At 36.7% G+C, this 23393-nt stretch overlaps 2 protein-coding genes, 1 non-coding gene and 1 pseudogene across 4 annotated transcripts; 2 read left to right on the top strand and 2 right to left on the bottom strand.

The window, feature by feature from the left end:
- Positions 1–7215: 7215 nt before the first annotated feature.
- On the bottom strand, positions 7216–7288 carry TRNAK-CUU. Its single transcript has one exon. It is a non-coding gene; the product is annotated as a tRNA-Lys (tRNA).
- An 82-nt stretch (positions 7289–7370) lies between these two features.
- Positions 7371–11265, top strand: LOC113358829 (sialyltransferase-like protein 2). 2 transcript variants are annotated; one of them, XM_026602535.1, is made up of 12 exons: positions 7371–7546; positions 7722–7795; positions 7897–7986; positions 8302–8379; positions 8521–8621; positions 8864–9056; positions 9156–9246; positions 9322–9386; positions 9810–9964; positions 10108–10189; positions 10298–10407; positions 10529–10696. In XM_026602535.1, exons 1-12 carry the CDS (start codon positions 7447–7449, stop codon positions 10665–10667), a joined length of 1278 nt encoding a protein of 425 aa, XP_026458320.1. In that variant the 5' UTR covers positions 7371–7446; the 3' UTR covers positions 10668–10696. The 2 variants fall into 2 exon arrangements, with proteins under 2 accessions (XP_026458320.1, XP_026458319.1); XM_026602534.1 differs by lacking the exon at positions 10529–10696 and adding an exon at positions 10710–11265 and having other exon boundaries at positions 7376–7546.
- A 3503-nt stretch (positions 11266–14768) lies between these two features.
- Positions 14769–16861, top strand: LOC113358827 (annotated as a pseudogene).
- On the bottom strand, positions 16734–19107 carry LOC113358828 (F-box protein At5g07610-like). Its single transcript, XM_026602533.1, has 3 exons — positions 19050–19107; positions 17657–18813; positions 16734–17285 (listed from the first exon to the last, which is right to left on the bottom strand). Coding segments are annotated over exons 2-3 (669 nt in total). The 5' UTR covers positions 18325–18813; positions 19050–19107; the 3' UTR covers positions 16734–17284.
- Between the last annotated feature and the right edge of the window lie 4286 nt (positions 19108–23393).

Raw genomic sequence — 23393 nt, 5'->3', positions numbered from 1 at the left:
ACGGATTTTGATTTCGATTTCAGATTGGGTTTCTTTCGCGGAGGCATGGTTATAGATTCAGGTAACCAACGAAGATATTTTTGAATCGGCGATGAAGAAAAACGATTAAGAATTTATTTTTTTCAAAACCCTAACTACCAAGAGTGTCAGAACAGATCGATGAATGGGGGATATGGTTTGGTTTTTTGATTTTAAGTTTTAGATTTTTATTTTATGGGAAGGGTCGTATAGTCTTTTCATAATGTTTTTAATTAATCCAAATAGTATTTTGGTATTTTTCATCCCCAGAAAACACCCCTTATCAGATAATATTGGATGGGGGTAATATTTATATTCCTTAATTAGTTTAACTATCCCCCAATGTTCTTTGTTTTACCTATACACTGAATGTTTATTTTTATAACGATTTGTCTCTTCAGATAAAAACCATAACTAATAGCTTGATCCATATAATCATGATGTAGTACATCTTTATGTGTATCAACAATGGTTGTTGATCCCTTGCTTCTGTATCAACTATAATTATTGATCCTTTGCGAACGTATCAACTATAACAGTTGATGATATCTGTCTGTTTCATTTTACTTTCCTTGCAAGTATTTTGTTTCCTAGTTTGTTTAGATTTCCTTTTCTTTTCTGTTTAGTCGGTTCTTGAGAACCAATTTAAAGACTTTGCCTTCTTGTTTTGAGAGACATATTTATTTTTAATATTATTATCAAATTTGATTATCAATCTTATAACCTTAAAATCTTGATATTTGAATTAGATTTTAGTTAAGTTTCTGACGAAACTTAAATTATCTTCACAACCTTAGTAATTAGTTTGCTATCTACTTATATTTGCTACACTAGTTGGTATCAGATACAGAGTTTTTATATTTTTATCTAAGAACAGATCCTTACACCGCTTCCGCAACACTCAAAACCCTAAATTTTCATCAATGTTTAGTTTACTTCTTTGGAAAATTTTCAATGGAAAAACATGATTTTGAAGAACTCGTGAAACCACTTTATACAGCCATCAAGGAGATTAAAACTTCTACTACTTCTCTTGAGACCAAACCTGAAGGCAAGATTGATGCAACTAAAATTTCTCTAGAGACAAAGTTAGGAGTTCAAGAAGAATGCATACTCAAATTATGGAAACAAGCAGGATTCGAAGATAAAGACATTCCTGGTTTAACTGATGACACAGAAGACAAAGAAAAGAAAACAAAAGAAACTAAAGATGATGAAACAAATAAAGTTAAGGAAAATTCTTTTGTTCAGAATACTTCTATTCCTGAGCCTGTTTCACATCATCTTCAACACAAAGAACCATTGGATGGTTTTATTCAAAAAAAAAACTTGTTGATGTGATTATCAATAGTGATGAAGATGACAAAGCAGAGGAAATCGAAGCACAAAAGTGGATAGATGATAAAAGATTGAAGTCTAATATGAATCCTTATGGAAATCTACTAGGATACAAGTTAAAGGCTGATATACCTAATTTTCATGGTGGTTTACAAATTGAGGAATTACTGGACTGGTTTTATGAAGTAGACTCTTTTTTCAGCTTCATAGACGTCCCTGACTCTTCTAAAGTGAAACGGGTAGCTTATAAACTAAGGTCGTATTTGGCAGCTTTGATATCCTAACCTAGGTTGCGTTATCCCTTAAATAACTGTATATTGTGTTTGTGTAGGTGTTTATTCCATGTCATAAGAACAGTGTATCCTACCTAGATTTTAGGAGGCTAAAAAGGTGGGGTTTTGTTATTCCATGTAAAACCCGGAATGCCTTAATCATTTCCTAAGTTAGACAGTTATTTTTATAACTACTTTTTTTATTTAAATTTTTCTTAAACTCCATAAATTTATATGGTTTATTTTTTTATTTATCTTTTAATTAAATAATTTAGCTTGTACACAAGTTTGTTGACAAACAACATACTACGTTAACCCAATGTGGAAAACAAACACCATTTAAAATAACCATTTCCATGGTAGTCTTGGATAAACCAAGGAATACCCTAACCTGGATAGCGTTTTTCATATCCAAGCTGCCAAACAGACCCTAAAAGGTGGAGCTGCAGCTTGGTGGGAAACACTCTTTGAAGATCGAAGTAAGTATCACAAACCTCCTATACGTACCTGAAACCGAATGAGAGGTTTATTAAGAGGAAATTTTTTTACCAAGATTGTCGACAAGGAGCTAGATTGGTTGAAGAATATGTATCTGAATTCTATGGTTTAGTTGCTCGTAATCAATTGAATGAAACTGAAGAGGAATTAGTTGCACGTTTTGTAGACTGTTTGAACAACTTAATTCAACAAGGGATGACACAATCAGTGTTTACAATGGTTGAAGCAATACAACAAGCTATTAAGGTCGAAAGGCATGTACTCAATACTTCCAGACAAGCAACTCCACGTCAAGCTCGTTATTAAAATTTTAATAAAGCTGTCAGACCATATAATTCTTATTATGGTAACCAAGGAGACAAGGGATCAACAATCGTTGTTGTTCCACATGAACGAAGTTATGGTCCATCTTATCAGCAACCGCAAGCACCAATCTTTCCAGCCAACCATCTCTACCTTCTGAAACTTCTCCAATGATGCATATTCCATCTGTTAAGTCACCTCAGGATACTCAACATCGAGATGTTGCTCACACTACTACAAGTAATAAGTATCAACAACAATTTGCTCCCTTAACCAAACCTTTTAACCCTTATTCAAAGTTTCGAGGGGATAGATATAAAAAGTGCAACCAAACTGTCATACTTCTAGTGATTGTCGTAAGTTTCATGCTTACATTAATGAAACTCAAGATGAAACAAAAGAAGAAGATGCATTAGGAGATGATGAATTTACTTATTTACAAGAACATGAGACTTATGATGCAGATTTTCTTGGGATAATTCGACCAGTATTAATCACTGAACCATGTCTTAAAAAAAGACATCATATTTTCAAGTCTCATTGTACCATTAAGAGAAGCTTTGCAACATGATCATTGACAGTGGAAGTACTGAAACCTATGTTTCTGCAAAACTAGTTGAGAAACTTGGTTTACCTCTTACTCTTCATCCAAAACCGTATTCAGTTGGTTGGATAAACAGCTCTTCCACTCAGCAAATCACTCATCAATGTTTAGTAAAGTTTTCTTTCCATGTATATTTAGATTGTGCTTTATGTGATGTTATTAACATGAATGTAGTAAGCTTATTAGTGGGAAGATCATGGCAATATGACATTCGTATTGTTCATAATTGCTATGAGAATACTTATAACTTTTGTTCATGAATGGTTTACTAAACTTTTATGGCCTTTCCAATCTTCTATTTTACTCATAGAGCCAATAGACAAGAACACCAATGCGTTAGTTGCTACCATTGTTCATTCTTTACAACAAACTCATTCTCTGAGTTTTCATGAAGTTATTAAGCCAATGGTGGAAATTCCAGACAAGGTACAACCTTTATTATCTTCTTTTAATGACTTATTTCTTGATGAGTTACCCACTAATTTACCTCCACTGAGAGATTTACAACATCAAATAGATTTTGTCTCTGGAGCATCTATTCCTAATCAGCCTCATTATAGGTTAGGTCCTAAGAGCAACCACAGTGGACGATTAAAGCCCAAAATTTGGTCCATAAACCAATCACAGTCGAACGTACTAAAGAGTAAAAACTAGACTAAAACCAAATATCAGAGTATATTTGGTCTGGAACCCGGACCCAAACCAAATTTGGTCGAGCGAGGTTTAAAAGTTCGTTTGTTAATAAGCGAGCTTTTAAGTTACGTTTCAGTTGAAGTAGATGTATATTCCTCGTTCCATCTGTGAGACGTGTATATAATGAACGCTTCAATTAGGCATTGATATAAAGTACGCCTGACTAAGCCTTGGTAGAATGTACGCCTGATGACAAGCGAGCATATAATGATCGCCCCATTAAGACGAAGGGAATATACACGCCCCATTCAGGCGTAAAGTATAAGGCCGCCCCAAAATTGTTCTCCAATTTTCTTCAGTGTCTCTGAGTAAACCGAAACCGAAAGAAAGAAAAAAAATTTAACGCATTAATTTCTGAAATGTTGTTGGAGATGGTCGCAAATGTCTGCATTGTGCAACGGATAAAACACCACAGTGTAGGATTGGACCTTTGGGACCCAAAACGTTGTGTAATTCTTGTGGGGTTCGGTACAAGTCCGGCAGATTAGTACCGGAATACAGATCGGCTTCTAGCCCTACATTTATTCAGGCAAAACATTCGAATTCTCATAGAAAGGTTTTGAAGCTCCGAAAAAAGAAGGAAATGGATAGATCTCTGCAACAACAATTTATTTACCCTAATCCTGGGTTTAATCATGTATCTAAATGTGATGATTATTTGATTCATCATCTTAGTGGGACAGACTATAGACAATAGCTTATTTGATGATCTCAAGCAGTATGCGAACCTATAATGTCCGCCTGACTACAGGCGTATGTATTACTCTCGCCCCATCGGGCGTATGTATTAGTTCTGTTTATTTGTGGGGCTTTAATTATACACCCGCCTCACAACGGGCGTTCGTTATGTCTACGCTCCACAACGGGCGTAATGTTTATATACGCCCCATTAAAGCGTGCATAGTACCTACACCCCTCGGCAAACGAACGTTATATTTGCGCTCGATCAAATATACTCCACTACCGTAGCGTAGCATCACAGAGTAAACCCAAAACTTGTTTTTTTTTTTTTGGTTTTTGGTCTTTTGTTTTGGTCGTACGACTGCAGTTGCTCTAAGGAGCATGAAATATTACAAGGTCAGGTTGATGATTTGTTACAAAAAGGTTTAATTAGCCTAAGCAAAAGTCCATTTGCTATCCCAGCCTTTTTGGTAGACAAGAAAGATGGTGGACATCGTATGTGTATAGACTGTAGAGCTTTAAACAGAGTTACTATACCATATAGGTTTCCCATACCAAGAAGGTATACTAAGGCTGGGATAGACTGTGATGCCTCTATTGTTGGTATAGGTGTTGTATTATCACAAGAAGGAATCCAATTGCATACTATAGTGAAAAGAATTCAGATACAAGGAAGAAGTGGTTTACTTATGAATTAGAATTAATTTCTCTTGTTCAAGCTCTTAAGAACTGGCATCCTTATCTTATTCACAGTGAGTTTGTTATCAATACTGATAATCAGGCTCTTAATTTTTGAAAACTTCAACAAAGGTCAATAGAATGCATGATAGGTGGTTATCAACTATCAATCAGTACACATTTTCTATTAAACATCAGATTGGAAAACTTAATCAAGTTGTTGATGCTTTAAGTAGAAGAGCTCATCTTCTTGTTACTCTCAAACATGAGAGTTTAGCTTTTGATTTCTTAAAAGATCTGTATAGTGAAGACAAAGAATTTCGTAAACTTTGGAAAAAGTGTGGTTCTTCAACATGCAGTGTTGGTGATTATCCTATTCAAGATGGTTTTCTTTTTAAAGTAAATCGTTTATGTATACCACAATGTTCTTTACGTCTTCATTTGATCCAAGAATTACATGGAAGTGGTCAGTGAGGACATTTTGGACGTGATAAACCATTGCTTTGGTTGAGAAACGTTATTTTTGGCCTTCAATTAAACAAGACGTTCAGAAGTACGTACAAAAATGCATGGTTTGCCAGCAGTCTAAAGGGAACATTCAAAATATAGGATTATATACTCCACTTCCAATTCCTGATGCTCCTTGGGTGGATATTAACATGGACTTTGTGCTTGGTTTACCACGTACTTCCAGGAGGAATGATTCTATTATGGTGGTTGTTGATCGTTACTCAAAAATGGATCACTTCATAGCATGCAAGAAAACAACAGATGCCTCAAATGATGCTTATTTATTTTTCAAAGAAGTAGTACGTTTGCATGGAATTCCTAAGACAATTACTTTTGATTGAGACATTAAGTTTTTGAGTTACTTTTGGAAGTCTTTATGGATGTGTTTGGGAAATAAACTTCAGTATAGTACAACTGCTCACCCTCAAACAGATGGACAAACTGAAGTGGTCAATCGATCTTTAGGAAATATGATTAGAGCCAAGGTTATTGGAGGAAAAGAGAAGCAATGGGATAATCTCCTTCCAAATATGGAATTTTCTTATAACACTTCAGTCAATCGATCCACAGGTAAGACACCTTTTGAGATTGTTTATTCTAAAGTTCCTAATCATATTTTGGATTTGGTGGTGCTTCCCAAGCTGCGTAACTCAAATGCTAAGGCAGATAACTTTGTTGAGATAGCTTCACTCATATATACATCAAGAAGTAAAGCCAAAGCTTACAGATTCTAATAAAAAGTACAAGGAAGATGCAAATCAACATAGAAGACTTAAGACTTTCGATGAAGGAGAATTGGTTATGATTCATCTCAGAAAAGAAACATTTCCTACTGGTACTTACAACAAGACCAAGATGAAGAAATATGGGCCATTCAAGATTTTGAAGAAAATCAGTGGTAATGCATATGTTATTGGTCTTCCATCAAATTAGAACATCTCTAATATCTTCAACGTGCAAGAAATATTTACATTTCATAGAGAGAATGAAGTCCTTTCTACTCATTAATTAACTCGAGGGCGAGTTATTTTCAAGAAGGGGAGGACTGATATAGTACATCTTTATCTGTATCAACAATGGTTGTTGCTCCCTTGCTTATGTATCAACTATAATTGTTGATCCGATCCGTCTGTTTCAGTTTACTTGCCTTGCAAGTTTTTTCTTTCCTATTTTGTTTAGATTTTCATTTATTTTTAGTCTGTTCTTGAAAACCTATTTAAAGGCTTTGCCTTCTTGTTTTGAGAGACATCTTTATTATTAATATTATTATCAAATTTGATTATCAATCTTATTACCTTAAAATCTTGATCCTTGAATCAGATTTTAGTTAAGTTTCCGACGAAAATTAAATTATCTTCACAACCTTAGCAATTAGTTTGCTATCTCCTTATCCGTGCTACACTAAATCATGAACGAACTGATAGCTGAAATCGCAGATTAAGAGCCTGCGCTCTACCAAATTACATCGCCCAGGTTAAGCACGATAGTTTTTCTTGCACTCAAACCCAAAAAAAGAAAAAAAAATTGCAGGTTAAGAGCCTTGCTCTCTACCAAATTTTATCGCCCAAGTTTAAACCGAATAAAGAAAGAATTAAAAAAAAAAAAAAAAAAAAATTACATCGCCCACCGTGGGGCTCGAACCCACGACCACAAGGTTAAGAGCCTTGCGCTCTACCAACTGAGCTAGACGGGCTAGGTGCTAATTTCTTCTATTAATTTAATAATAATGAAAACGTCTTTGAGTTTTTAGTAAACCTGGAATTTGGTCAAGGATGAATATGACTCGAAGTCCAAACGAGGAGAAACAAAAATTAAGTTTCCTTCGCTCTCACTCACTCTAGAAATTCAACAATGAAGTTGATGAAACTATTAAGATTATGGTTTATTGTTGCTTCAATCTCTGGGTTTTCTGCAATCTTCATCTACATCACTGGCTCTTCTTCCTCTTTCTGTAAGTCTCATTTTTTTCTTTTCTTTTTAAAACCATCTCAGATCTCTGTTCTACTTCACTGTAAAAACCAAGAACCTAATCTCACTAATTGATTAGTTTCTTGTTCAAGATTTCTCTTAAAAGATCTGATTTGATGCCCTCTTCTACTCTGATTTGATGGAATTTTGATGTGCAGATGATAGGATTAGTGTTTCTGAGGAAGATTTGAGTGCATTGGTAAAATTAAAGGATGGTTTTCAGAAGTGTGTGGTGAGTTTTTAGGGTTCATTTTAGAAGAACCCATTTATTCAATTTTGGATTTTGATTTTGATTTTTTTTTGATCCAACTGAATTTGTTTCTTCATGCGCAGAGGGCAAATGGGTTAGGTTTACAAGCTTCAAGTGAAAGAGATTATTGTATAGTTACAATTGATTTTCCTAAAGATACTGTTCCTAAATGGGTTAGTTTTTCTGCTCTCAAATTGTTTGAAAATTGTTGTATTGTATTTGGACACTGTGGAGGATTAGGAGGTGGCGGACTAGGAGAGGCTGCTGGTGGAGGTAGAGGCTTAGGTGGTGGGCATGAATAGATAATGTAGTAGTAGATTAAGGTATCAAAGTGTGACATGCCATAGATAACCTTAAACCCTTCTCAAAAGAAATATCGTTAGATAAATTTAACATCGTCATGGATAGATTATTTACACAAATAACTTGTAATAAGATCAACATACTACTTGTTTAACAGTTCCACTTGAAATCCAATATGTCAACAGAGGGATCCCAAAACAGGAAAACTTGAAGAGTTGTCGTTTGAGTTTGATCTTTGTGAAGCCGTGGCTAAATGGGAACAGGTGAGATTGTTGTTCGCATCTTATTTGAACTCATGAATGGAGTTTTTACATCTACATCTTAAGAAATGTGTGGTTGGTAGTATTGATGTGGATTGGCAAATGATGGATTTTCTTTTGTTGTTTGTGGTTGAAACTACTCAGGTACGGAATAGCACCACTATACTGACTAAAGAGTTTATGGACTCCTTGCCAAAGGAACAGAGGAGAGATTATGCGTGGAAAAGAATTAATAAGGGCGAAGAGTAAGTTAATGGTTCTGCAAGTAGATAATTTTTTTGCCAATTGACGTAATTTGTTCGCAAAATGCATGTCAAAATGATGATACTTCAAAGTTTCTACTATCTGGAACCTCTATGACAATAATAATGTGAACCGTGTGAGAGTTTAAAACTATTAACACGTGACATATTTGGAAACCCATTTAAAGCAATTAGTTATAAATGTAATGACACTCATCTAGCATATCTTTGTTTTGAAATTGCAGCCACTATTGCAAGAATATGACTCTCTGCATGGAGAAACTTGCTCTTGTACTTCCTGAAAGGCCACCATTTGTTCCACGTCAGATTGGTCGATGTGCTGTAATAGGCAATTCAGGAGATCTTTTGAAAACGAAGTTTGGGAAGGAGATAGATGGTTATGATGCTGTAATAAGAGAGAATGGTGCACCAATTCAGGTATTTCTCTCTCTCTCTCTCTCTCTCTCTCTAGATGAACTGGTACTTTATATTTAGTTTTTTCATTTAGCATCTTATTTTATTAGTTTCACACTGCAGAACTATACAGAGTATGTAGGTACGAAGAGTACCTTTCGCCTTCTTAATCGAGGGTCTGCTAAAGCGCTCGATAAAGTTGTGGAATTATATGGTAGGAGCATGACTCACTTCTTTTAATGCTCGTCTGACTTCTGTAAGAAACATGCTAAAGGTTTATATTCTACAGAGTCTGGGAGGGAGGTCTTGCTTGTTAAAACCACAATTCATGACATTATGAACAAGATGATTCGGGTGTGTATTTCATTCATCTCTTAGAGTTGCACCTTAACATGGCTTCATTGGTTTGTCCACAAGGATGTGTTTTCTTGCAAAATAATACCTTTACCAACGATCACCCATTTGTTTTTGGAAGTTCAATCACTTCTTTACTTATGGGCTTGGTTACTAATTCTAGTTGAATTAGTCAAACATGTGCATCGTCATGATTACTTTATATGTTTTAGTTGAAACAGAAGTTCAATTCCCATCATGAATCTGATATCGAGAATTCAAAGTCTTTCTGGTTGACTGTCAGCTGAGTTGTCATTTTAGAACTGTGTGAAAAGTCTTTTTTTTTTCCTCAGATGATTATTTTAAACTAGGGAAAAAGTTGAAAAAATATATACATCAAGAAGATTCTCGTGGTTTGAGATTTTGATAATTTCTTATCTGCAGGAGATCCCAATAGACAATCCTGTGTATCTCTTGTTAGGAGCGTCATTTGGTTCAGCTGCAAAAGGAACAGGACTCAAGGCTCTGGAATTTGCGTTATCTATTTGTGACTCTGTCGATATGTATGGTTTTACAGTTGACCCAGGTTATGAACAATGGTAAGACCCCCACCGTAACCAAAAAAGCTGATGTAGAACTTAAATAATATTTCTGAGTGAAGGACATTTCCCTAGTTTTGCTTAAGCTTTTGATGGTAGTAGTAATAATAATTTGGATGATTACTAAGTTTGCATCCTTTCAGGACTAGATACTTCTCAGAAGCGCGAAATGGGCATAGTCCTCTTCAGGGTAGAGCGTACTACCAGATGATGGAATGTTTAGGAGTAAGTGCTAATAAACACTCCTTAAAGCCTCTGGTAAAGCTTTCTTAGTTTACCTTTACATGAATAAATTTCTCACGTTTGTTCATTATTTGTTTTTCTTCTCTGCAGCTTGTCAAGATTCATTCTCCAATGCGAGCAGATCCTAACCGTGAAGTGAAGTGGTTACCAAGCCAAAGTACAATCAATGCTGCGAGAATCGCTGCGGAGAAAGTCTTGAGGTAATTGTCGAATTATAACTGTCTATTATTTTGTCTCTTTTGTCGCAACCTAAACCATTGTAATGAAAGTGTAGTTAAATTAGAACAAGAACCTTTATTTCTTTCGTTAATGTTTTCTCAGTGAGAATATCCGTTTTCTCATCAAGCGAATAGACCAAAAAAAAAAGAAGAAGAAGAAGAATAGACCAAGCACAATCATGGTAGTAATTATTTATTCGGTTGGGGTTGATTCAACACCGTTAAATTACATCGATTTATGATATTGGTATACACTGAAGACTTTTCCCCTGCATGTTGAGCAGTAGGATAGGAGCAGGGAGGGACGACCCTCTGAGATCATGTTCAATCATCAACAAACAACACAAGGGTTTGATCATGTCGATTCCTGGTCTTAGAAAGGCTGCTAAAGAACACTTGAAGTACGTAGAAGGTGCAACCATGTATCCTTTGGATAAGAGTCTTGGAGATGGGATACTCTGCACAGTTCCTTGAAAGTTTAAATTCGTCACAAAAGTTAATGATTTTCTCCAACACTATAATTCTTATGTTTCTCTACCAATTCTGTTGTGGTTGGGATTTACCTGAGTTAGTTAACTGGTTCTGGTTGTATTGGATGTAAATCTTGGTGTAGACATTATGGAAGGAGCGAAACAAGGGTGTCTTTGGATGCAGGGGTTGTTCTTATAGATGAATTAGTTTATGTAGTTATCACCACAATCATTCTTTGGTGTTCGAATTCCGATATTTTTAGGCACGTCTCGGTTGATCCTGTGCTTTCATTTGGAAAGCTTTTGTAAGATGCGAGACTTGATGTAATCACCTATTTTTCTTATAATACATTAACCTTTTTTGTCAAAATATAAAAATAAATCTTGGTGTGCGTTTTCATATGCTCTGTCACTCAATGCTTCAAAAAAAAAAAAAAAAGCTTTGTTACTTTGTGTTATTAGTTTTGTTGCCTTAGTGTAGAGGTAAAAGATCGGAGCTTGACTTGGAGAAGAAAATGAAAATTAGTGGATCATCACACGAATTTGGAGGTAAGGGTCAGCTAACTCATGTTCTTCTTGGTTAGTATTCAAACTCCTGATTTCGTTTAATTTTTACAAATGAATCTTTCATTCTTTTGTTTCGTAACTGTTTGAATAGCATGGAATTGATTGGTTAATGTGGGTTTTGGTTATTATGAATGATTTTTAAACGTTAGTGTTTGTTTCTTCTATAACAATGTTAGCCAGTGTGTTCCTCATCTTTTATGAACCTATTTTGCTTAATGTCTATTAAAACATGTCTTACTCTGGTTCAAGTTGCGCTCTTTATTACTCTGATTAGACGCTATGTTTCAGCAATATGTATAGGCCAGGTTTCCTATATTTTACCGCTAGCACATGCGTCAGTACCCAGTATAAACCCATAAACTTTCGGAAAGGATTTACTCTTTTATGCATGGACAAACATGCTATGGTTTTGCTTGTAATGTTTTGTCTGTAAAAATGATTTGGAGGAAGAAAATGAGCTCATGACTTCCGCTTAGCTGGAACATAGTTCCACATAACAGATTGGGTAATGACTCCAAAGAATAGAAGGGGTAATGATTCCCATCAAGAGAATTGTGTCTCAGCCCATTGATGGTAGCAGCGTCCATGTCGAGGAATAACGATTGGTTACCATGAACTCAATGGGATGTGAACTGTTGTGAATGATTGCAGAGATCGTTTTATCTCTACTGGAGTTCCGTCGAACTTGTGGAATACATCGCACTTTCTTGCGAGTTCATAACATCTTTCATAATTGACTTCATCCAGAATGCCTCGAACGACGCAACGGAAATTAAGAAGTGTACTCAAATGAATGCATTAGTGCCTTGTTGTCTTTTCATATGTATTATATAGAGAGTGTTAGTAGTGAATGATGTTTTTAAGGAGTTTAGTACAATGAATGTGTATGTGTATGGTTTGCTATCCAGTAACGAAGCATTGTGAACTTAGAGAAACCCATCGTCTGGCGACTGCACTGCACCCCTTATATGTCCACTATAACCTGCTAAAAGGACATAGCATTTGGATCCGTTGGTGTTCTCCTTGATGTGATTGTTTCAACCGATCGCTTGGAACGGCTGCTTGAATTGTTTGCTGAAACCTTATGTGCTGGTTGTTTGACTCTTAATGGAAATTGTGTGGAATTAGTTGCATGCCAAAATGATTTATTGAACTGTTTGGTATATCCTTTATAGGACATGGCTAGTGGAGGTAAGGGAAGTGGTAATGGCAGAGACAAGATGCAGTTGCTAACTAAAGCAATTCGTGGGATGATTGCGACTATGCGTGAGATTAGGCTGAAACCTCTAATTCTCCCGCACTTGATGATGCTAAGGTGTTTGACAATTTCCGCAAGTACAATCCTACTTCTTTTAAGGATTCACAGACCCTCTAAATACTGAACATTTGATCATGGGAGTGGAGAAGAAGATGAACTTCCTTGAAGTTGAAAACAGTTTCGTGCAAGGATAGGTGTCTACTACCTCCTGGAAAATGCTAATCATTGGTGGATAGTGACAATAACCAGAGTGAATAGGGAAGATCTTATTTGGGATGGCTTCAAGGACATTTTTCTCGAGAAATGTTTCCTGCCAGCGGGAAGAATGGAAAAGGTAGCAGAATTTTTGTGCCTGGATCAGGTGAAAGAAAGACTGCCAGTCTTTGAATACGACCACAGGTTTGAAGAGCTATTTAGTTATGCTCCAGAGATGGTAGCAGGTGAAAGAAAGACAGCCTTTCAAGTGTGCTACAGATACTTTGGATTTTGAGCGATGACTTCCGGACTCAGCAATGTTCCAACAGCTCTCATGGACTCCAATGCATCGTGTATTTCGATCCTTCCTAGACAGATTCATCGTGGTGTTAATAGATGACATTCTGGTGTACTCTAAAACTGAAGAGGAGCATGTTGAACATCTGCGGCTTAATCTGCAGACATTATAAGAGCGTCAGATGTATGCCAGACTAAGCAAATGTGACTTTTAGATTCTGGAGGTGCAGTTCTTGGGTCATTTTATAACTAAGAATGGTGTTCAGGCATATCCAACCAAGATTGAGGCTGTTCTAAATGGGTATCAAGAAGCGTGTTTGAGATTCGAAGTTTTCTAGGCTTGACAGGCTACTATTGAAGATTTTGTTGAAGGTTTTCCGTGATTGGCAGCACCATTGACCAAATTGACAAGAAAGAGAGTCAAATTTGTTTGGGACCAGGAGTGCCAAGCATCCTTTCAGACTTGAAAAAAGAAATTTACTTCAGCACCAGTATTAGTTAGTCCCCAAAGTGGAGTTGGATATGTTATTTGCAGCAACATATCCTATAGACCAACTTCCTCAAGTAAGTGGTGAAAAAGATAGAAGAGTCGGAGTGACAGTTTAAAAGTTCAAGTTTTTATTGCTGTTGCTGAGGAGAACATTATATAACTAGAGAGCCTTCTTTTGAGTCGGCCAAAAAGATTTGGAAATCTTTTCTCCATCCTAAAATAGAAAGTAATTTCTGGAAGATTCGGCAAGGTGTCTATGCTAATGATGAAATAATGCTCTGACAAAAGGATTAGAGTTAGATTCTAAATGTTATATTTGTGGCGTGGATTAAGACACAGTGCCTCCTCTTTTGTGGTTTTGTAACTTTAGTGAAATAATTTGGAGCTGGTTAGGAGGAATCTTTGGTTTCCTGAATCCTAGAAGCTTTGAAGATATTTTGAAGTTGGCTCAACACAAAAGTCCCATTATTAAGGAGATTTGGATGATTGCAGCTTGAAATTGCAAGGCTTTGTGTAAGTAAATCTCAAAGCTAGAATTCTGCAGTTCATAAAGATGTGGCTACAGAGGTGTATGGTTTGCAGTTCCTCATTTCGTTCAAAATTGGTTCAAGAACTGTTAAAATGTCAACTGGTAAATGGGTTGCTCCTAGAGAAGGTTATATTCTTTTTGGATGTGATGGCGCCTCTTTTTGTAATCCTGGTACTGCAGGTAGGGATCACTGCTAGAGATCATCTCTGTCACCGTCAGGTTTTGGGGGTTATCTCTGGTAGTCTGGTGGGTTAAAAACTGCCACCAACTCCATAGCTGAAGTTTCAGCTGTTATAAATGGCTAAATGCTATTGAATGGGCAGGCTTGTGCAGGATTTATGTCAAAGGTCATTTATACCCTTGACCTTTGACATAGATCCAAAGGTCAAGGGGTGTTAACCAAATTACCGGACTCCTCCACTTTTCCATCTTAAACATTAGTGTAGGGCTATTATTACTGCCTTAGAAAAGATATTTATGTTGCAAATGTCAAAAACATAAATAGAAAAGATTCCTCTTCCTATTCATCATTTTTCCACTGGTTCTTGAAAATCATCTCAAGAACCCATAATAAAAGAAAAAAGAAACACAAAAAATGTCTTATTTTTCTTCAATAGAAAACAAATCTCAACAATCTCTTATTCCAACTTTTCTTTACACCTTCAACAAAATTCATAACCAAAACCATGAATCCCATGGAGTTTTGCAGACGAAACTCAATTCCAAATGAGAAGGGCAAAAGAAAAATAGAGATGTATTCATCAACGTATTATGCTGCATGCACATTTGGTGGAATTGCTAGTTGTGGTCTTACTCATATGACAGTTACACCTTTAGATCTTGTCAAATGTAACATGCAGGTACGAGGTATCAACAATCATTTTAATTGTGTCTTAATGATTGGATCTAATAATTTGTTTGTTGGATTCGTCAGTGTATCCGATCATTTGTACTGCATAAAGAAATTTAAGATTTGTAATGTATCTGCAGATTGATCCTGCAAAGTATCAGAGCGGTTTCGGGGTTTTGCTTAAAGAGCAGGGAATGAAAGGTTTCTTTAGGGGTTGGGTGCCGACTTTGTTTGGTTATAGTGCACAGGGAGCTTGTAAATTCGGATTCTACGAGTTCTTTAAGAAATATTACTCCGACATTGCTGGTCCTGAGAATGCAGCTAAGTACAAGACATTAATTTACCTGGCGGGTTATTGCGGATGTTGCTCTTTGCCCTTTTGAAGCCGTTAAAGTCCTGGTTCAAACGCAGCCTGGATTTGCTAGAGGGTTGTCTGATGGTCTTCCCAAGTTTGTGAAATCCGAAGGTTATGCTGGGTATGTATATATGTTGCTTCACATTGTACATTGTTACGCTTTTCATTCACGGATATATGTGCTAATTGTGTCAAACATTTGCAGGTTGTATAAGGGGATTGTTCCGCTTTGGGGACGTCAAATTCCATGTAAGCTCTTGTTTCTTCTTTGTGTTGTAATTCTTCTGTTTTGCTGTTTTTATTGAACCCATTTTGCAGATACCATGATGAAATTCGCATCTTTTGAGACAATCATCGAAATGCTGTACAAGTATGCCATCCCTCAGCCAAAGGAACAGTGCAGTAAATCATTGCAGCTGGGTGTTAGCTTCGCTGGTGGTTACATTGCTGGTGTTCTCTGTGCAATAGTTTCTCATCCTGCAGACAATCTTGTGTCATTCCTTAATAATGCTAAGGGTGCCACCGTGGGCGACGTGAGTCATCTTCTCTTGGGCAAAATTGCATGCCAATCTTGCAAATCTATTTGACTGCCTAGTTGCTTATGTTTCTTGCCCTTTAATGTAGTTTTGTTTTGTTTAGGCTGTGAAGAAAATGGGAATGCTGGGTCTGTTTACTCGCGGTCTTCCTCTCCGTATTGTCATGATTGGAACTCTTACTGGAGCACAATGGGGGATCTATGACGCTTTCAAAGTTTTCGTTGGCCTGTTAGTTTCTTTGTCCCATTAAAACTCATCCCTTTCCTCTTCTTTTCATTGCATTTCGCTTTACGTGTTTTAAGTCATGACATTTCTGCTTCTGCAATGTACAGGCCAACCACTGGTGGTGTTACTCCTGCGGTTTCTCTTCCTGCTATTCCTCCTCTTCCTCCCATTCCCACTGTTCCTACACCTGCTCTTTAAAGCTTTGCCTGAAGACATTCAAGAAGATGGTAAGGTTTTTTCAAATATATTAGTAACTGATAGGTCTGAGAACGATGCCATTAACCATATACAGAACTTGTTTCGTCTCTTTGCTTCCAACTAGAGTATGCTTCTGGTAGAACCCCAAGAGGGAGTCTTAACAACATATAATACATATAGTAGGAGCTGACATTACGAAGAACTGGCAAAGACATGGACAGGTCTGGGCTGGTGTTTTTGTCTTTTCAGATCCATGTGAGCTCTGTGTCTGTTAATCTAATTTATCCTGTAAACAGTGTGATTGCCATAAATATCTACAATGTTTCCCTGAGCTAAACTGAAACACAAGGAAATAACATTTTTATTGATTGATTAACTTCCTTGCTTAACCAACACAGCTAAAAGAAATAAACTAGAGTTGCTCAGGTAAGCCTGATAGCCGAGTACAAGTTGTTCAATTTCTTCTTCTGGTGCACTAGCATGAGCCATACTGCATTTTTTTTTATCTATGCATGATGAGTCGAAATTCTCACTCTCATGACATGAGGATTTTTCTTGCTTACAACTGCTATCTCCATGAAAGCTACTACCGAGGTCTTTCTTGCCAAGCCTATGTAAATGGTTGGTCAAAAAGAGTCCATCAAAGCCGAGTGAATCCTGGTAACAGGGAGACTTGCTGTTGAGGCGAGTCAAATATCAGCAAGCACAATGCAGCATAAGAGTAGTCTCTCCTTGCCAATCTTGATCTGCTTCGAACAATCCCTTTCTTGAGTTAACAACCATAACTCTTTCTCTGCGATTATGCATCAAGGACCTTAACTGTCAGTTTGTGCTATACTGGCATTCCAGCTCCGTGGCGACTTTTGAGTATCTTCTCATACAAGCGCCCTCTGCAAATGGAAGCCAACAAAAATTTAAATTTGCTTGCAAACTAAATGCGAAAGACCAGACCAGATAGACTTTCTTAAAGCACCAACAGTACAATGCTGGAGCCTTTCAGTGTCCAAGAGAGAATAAAAAAACCAAACACTAGCGCTTTTCTTAATTGCATTGAGAAAAAATTTAGGGAAAATAAAAATGATATCAGAAGATATATACAGACGATTATCAGAAGACATTTCAGAAGATATACACAGATGATTATATCAACCCAGATAAAAGATCACACTTCTTGATCCAAAATACATGTAAAAGTTAAACAACGAAAAATGGAAGAAATCATATGCATGAGAGCGTAGAGATGTGCTGATAAACATCATACCATCGAAAGATTTTCATACCATCTCCTTGGACAACTGGTGATAGATCATGAATTTTTTTGAACGCATTCTTCCTAATATCGTAAGAGACTATCTTATTTGGTACGTGTAACACCAATGATGGGGAATCTTCTTCTTCATTTACAAGTAATACAGAGAATCTACAACGATACAAGAACTCCCCAGAAAAGACCGACTCATCCAGAACTGGCTGCGGGTTTAAATATGTCAATGGTTCGAGATCAATACAATACTTTACAGTCCACCCACTGTAATCACTCTGCATCTCAAAGATGTCGAAACGAGTCATGCTTGTACCGTACATCTGGATAAGATGCATATGACCTCTACACACCCCAAAATACTCGACCCTGAGTCCATTATTTCCATCTATGGTTTGTGGCATTGGCATTACCTTCAGTACATCTCGATCAATATCGAAATAACAGGAAGAATTCCTCAATCTAATCCAATGCAGTGACCCATTCCAAAAGACACCAGAAGTATAGAACATAACCTTAGATGCAGGAAGCAGACAGTTCGACACACGCACACTCTTTGTTTCGGAAGAATAAATTTCCATATGATATGCATCATTTTTCCAAATGAATATAACTTTGTAGTGAGGTGATTTCAAGGGGTCATAAGCTAAGCTAACACTACAAATCATTTGAGATGTAGGAATCGGTCTGTAATGCTTCGTAGCTGGATTATAGATGTAATATATGCGTTTACTGATGTGTGATTGAAAACTACTGCAACAAAGAAGACCATTGCAAGACTGTTCAATACGTAAGCCCGCAGGATCATTCACAAATGCGACAGTTTGGATCGGGACAGGTTCAGTATGTTTTCCATCTAGAAAGATAAACTCGAATTCTTGGTTTTTACCGTAGGAAGGTTTGAATAAGAGCAGACCATTGATTGAAGGGCGGTTCCGAAGGCAATGGCGTTGAACAAAATGGGGATGAGAGATGAGAGAGAGCCATTGTTTTGATACATATTTGAGCTCCAGGAGGGATTTCAGTGGTAGACGCAATAGAATTTCGCTTGAAAGATCCGTATTGTGTCCTATAATATAAGCGGACGATGATGACGATGTTGAAGAGTTTTCAGGCAATAAGTTACCATCTAAAATCTCTCCAATGACAGGGTGATTCTTAACAGAAAGCATTCCCAAGTGAAATTTCACAGACAAGAGAAATAGAGAATGAGTATGATCGGAACAAATTAAAGTCACAGATATATACAGCAAACTTTGAACCCTGACTAGGATTGGCAATATTATTGGAACAAACATTATCCATCTAAAGAAGATAACATAAAGGAACAATCAAATGTATCATAAGTCAGCTGCTTATTTTATCTTAGACATGACTTTGAAACAGCATTTACCTCATTCTTCGCAGTTTCCTCTATGATTGATTCCTTGCTTTCTTCACGCGGCACAACCTCCAATCATATGCTGAACGAGCTACGGTCAGAACGCAAAATCCTGCAGTTGGTTGTATAAAATCAATTGAATTTCATTCACAAGTAGAGATAAGCGATTGTTTTTGCAAATAACTTAGTATCTTTTTTTTTTCTTCCAATTTGATGGGTTTGAACATTTCAAAATGAAGGTGTGAACATTCCAAATTCAATGCTGAAACCCTAATTTACAAGCCAAATATATTCTTACAAGCTATGACGGAAACCACAAAGAAGATTCCAACATTTGAGGTTTAAAATAACTCAGTCTTTACCTACCCAATGAAACTCCTCCTCAATGCTAAAACAATTGACATTCAAACAAAAAAATGGGTACAGTGGAAAAAAAAGAAATCAAAAGAGTTAACCCTTTCGATCTCTTTCTCTCTTCATGATTTAAGGAGGAGAGCTGCATTGAGAAAAACATGCCCTAACAAATCCTAAGTCTGATTTTACTAAGTCTGTGTTTGATTATCGGGCAAAGATTTCGATTTTCTATTCGACGAGGGTTTCTGGAAGTTTATGTGGGACTATTCAAGAGGAGTCCCGTCCATTTTATGGACGGGTTGACCGTAGGATTAAAGAGGAGGTCGGTCCAGCAACAAAAATTCTCTTCATAGAAGGCACGGCTGAAAACTGTCCACTACAATTTTTCATGTGCTGGGCGGCTGGGCCCTAAAAGTGACCCTTGGTAATCCTAAAGTGAAACATACAGACAAACCCATTTTTCAGATTTTTTCCACTATGAAACCTACGGCCAGGAAAACTCACGCACGCACCCATTTTCTATGAAAAAATATCTTCCAAATCCATAGTTTATAAAATTCTGTTTCGGGTCTTTTTTTTCTTTTTCTTCTTCTTCATCTTCAATTCCTTTTCTTCTTCCTCTTCACTATACCGTGAATACCCGATGAGTAAAATTATCCATCGACAAAACCCTAGAAATCAAATTAGTCGATATGTATAGTTAGTCCTGCACTGTCTGAAACCAAGAGAAGAATGGCGGCACCTAAAACTCAGAAAAGGGAGAGGTTCATGGGGTTGTGGGAATTGATTTCGAATTTAAGATTGAGAAGAACATATGGGTTAGAATCAGATCGAGAAAAAAATGATGTTATTCTCTAATCATGTGCTGAGAATATCTTTGTGTATGTTGGTCGTGGTGAGGAATTATTCTTCTGTTGTTTCGTAGAAAAAAGAATATTTAAACCCATCTGTAACAAATGGTATGCATCCATTTTTTACTCTTCTTCATTTTCAGCATTTTAGATCTGAGAACTTCTGTTCCTAATCTCACAAAAAATTCACAGCCTAAGACTTTTAGGGTTTTTATTTGTTTTTGATTATTTCAATTATGTTAGATGTGAGTAATATATTTGACTCTTCTTCTTTACAAATTACTAGATCCCCTGATTTCCCGTCCTTCGTCTTCTTCACTTTGAAATTTCTCAAATTTAGTATGGGTTCTTAATTGAATTTTGCTAAAAGAGGTGGAGGACCCATAAAACTTACTACTCGAAAATGTAAAGGGAAAAGAGATTTTGGTTCCACTTGTACAAATGAAAAGTAGCCATTAAAAAGGGGAACTCAGAGGGAGCGCAGTTAGTATCTTGTACGTGTTTGGTAAAATATATAGTGCCAGTAATGTTAGCATCTGTACATGGAATGAGCTAATGAAAACTAGTGCTAGTTGTTTTTTCTTTTTTTTTTTCTTTTTTTAAGCATAAAACTAGTGCAAGTGGTGTCATTACCTGATGCTAATGCCTAGTGCTAATGAAAACTATTTCCACTCAAGTGACGGTGATTGAGTTAGTGATTCATAGTGGCAGTGGATCTATGAGATGGAGCACTGACGTATTAAGTTCCTTGTTTTGTGCAGCAGCTGCAAATACATTTCAATCCAAAATCACCTTAACAAGAAGGATTACAAATGATTAAGTAAGTAACTTGGAAGGTTTATAAAAATGGATGCATAACCTATTATGCATCTACAAAATTTGGTGCATAACTTGTTATGCAGTCCAGAAAACGGTTCCATAACACATTATGCACACTATTAAAACCAACAAAAACAAAGACTGCATAACTTGTGATGCACCTACAATAATATCTGCATAACATGTTATGCAGTCGTGAAAATGGATGCATAACCTGTTATGCATCCGAAAATATGACTGCATAATGCATTATGCATCGAGAAAATTGTTGCACAATCTTTTATGCATCGATAAAATAGATGCATAACCTGATATGCATCCGTAAATATGGATGCATAGTGCATTATGCATCAATTTTTTTATGTACGCACTAAAATCAACCAAAACAATGGTTACATAACTTGTTATAAATGCATAACTTTGTTATCCAAATGCATAATTTTTTATGCAGTGGAGAAAATGCTTGCATAATTCGTTATGCGTCTGCAGAACGTGTTATGCATCTTTTTTGATGGCTGCATAATAGTTATGTATTAAGTTTTCGAAAATTTTGCCTAAAATGATGATCACCTCCGATTTTTTCGTGAAAAACAAAAATTTGATATTCTTGTTCGTACTCGTTACGTAGCTCTCTTAAAAAGAGTTCCAACGATATAAAATTTGTAAAATTCCAAGGCGCGGATTTTTAGATATGTTATATCCAAGTTGCGTCGCCAATTATACCCCTGATGCATAACCCGTCATGCAAACATTTTTAATAATTTCATATAATTATGGGTGTCACGAAAATAACTATGAGTGTCACGGTACCTGAAGTTAATTGTGGGTCTGACAATGAAAATATTATTTTTTTTGGGCATGCGCCTAATTTTCCCAATCCTAAATGGGCAGGTTACCCGTAACGGAATATAACGGTTTTTGAATGTTTTTTTTTCTTGAACGGTATGATTAGAGTCTTTTGTGTAGTAGTCTTGTAAAATAGTAATGTTGTATAGATCGTGGAAAGCAAACCACATAAAAACCGTTCTCACACAAATCCAAAGGATTGAGGTGTAAAACGTGACGGCCCGGTACTGCCCGGCACACGAAGTCGCGTGTTTCACGTGCCATGTGTCGTGCTGGGTTGTGCCAACGATATTTGTGACGTGTTGTGCTTTACTAGTCAAAAACTAGGCACATCACATCCCACGGGTACAATATGTAACGTGCTGTGCCGAGCTGTGTCGTGCTGGCACACGTGCTATAAATAATTTGAGATCACTTAATCGTATACATTACGTCGGACATTATCACGATATCTAAATAGACAACATATAATTTGAAATTATGTCATGTGAATTAATGTTCTAGTCAAGTATATATAGGTAATGACATTATCACAACGATATTGAAATATATTTTCCAAATATTTAGGTATTATATGTGTTGTTATAAAAATAAGTCAGCATAAAATGTCAAAAACTAGCTAGAATTTGTAAAATATACACAAAATGTGATGTATTATACCTTGTTATATTATGTACTTGTGCATGCTATGGCGTGCTTTCTTAACGTGTTGTGCTGGGCTGGGCCACGTGCTTATCCGTGTCGCGTGCTGTACTGTGCTACTGTGACGATTTGGTTAACCCAACACAGCCCACGAAACTAACATGCTAGGCCGTGCTGGGCTAAATCACGTGCTGGGCTGGGCTCCGATTTTGGCGTGTTGTGCTGGGCTGTGCTCGTGCTGGCACAACCCAATTTACACCTCTACCAACGGGCTTATTCCTCGGAGAAAAAACAGGATGCTCCAGTTTTTGGATTGTTTGTGAGAGTGCGGTCATTACGTGCTTCACTTTTCGCGGTTCAACAAGGATTTTTGCTTGTAAAAACATACTTTAGGTGTCTTATTTGTTCCTTTTTTTCTCAAACTCATTTTGGAAAGTAGAATTTGCTAGTTTTATTAATAATATGGATTTCCATTAACATCTGCGACTCGTTCGGCGGATTTTGCTAGTACTTTTGTGACATGCAATTCAAATTACCAAACTACTATATATCTGCCAGTTAATTATTCTCCACTGATAGGAATCATTTACTTTGATCAACAGTCGTAGGCGCAACTGCAAGTACGCACATTGAAAGTGCCTGGATTTTGCTCACAATAGGATACAGCTTTTGGTCCATGAGTATTAAAACAATGAACTTGGCAGTTCAAATCGGTGTCACAGTATTCGAACCATGACTCAACACATGCATCGACTCGTGGGATCGTGTTGATCACCCCAACTGTTCCAATATCATCAAAAACAATGTTAGTAGACCATAATCAGCAAAAAAAAAATAAGGGGGG

This window comes from Papaver somniferum, chromosome 3, assembly GCF_003573695.1.
Source record: "Papaver somniferum cultivar HN1 chromosome 3, ASM357369v1, whole genome shotgun sequence".
Lineage (NCBI taxonomy): Eukaryota > Viridiplantae > Streptophyta > Magnoliopsida > Ranunculales > Papaveraceae > Papaver > Papaver somniferum.
Note: the sequence above shows the minus strand (reverse complement) of the source record. Positions and strands in the feature narration are given on the sequence as shown.

Bases quoted from the DNA above. Each gene is read 5' to 3' on its own strand.
- LOC113358829 (XM_026602534.1), top strand. From the start codon at position 7,447: ATGAAGTTGATGAAACTATTAAGATTATGGTTTATTGTTGCTTCAATC. The intron at 9,247-9,321 runs GTAGGAGCATGA...TATATTCTACAG, and splicing joins TAAAGTTGTGGAATTATATG to AGTCTGGGAGGGAGGTCTTG. The intron at 10,190-10,297 runs GTAAGTGCTAAT...TCTTCTCTGCAG, and splicing joins AGATGATGGAATGTTTAGGA to CTTGTCAAGATTCATTCTCC.
- LOC113358828 (XM_026602533.1), bottom strand. From the start codon at position 18,324: ATGATTTGTAGTGTTAGCTTAGCTTATGACCCCTTGAAATCACCTCAC.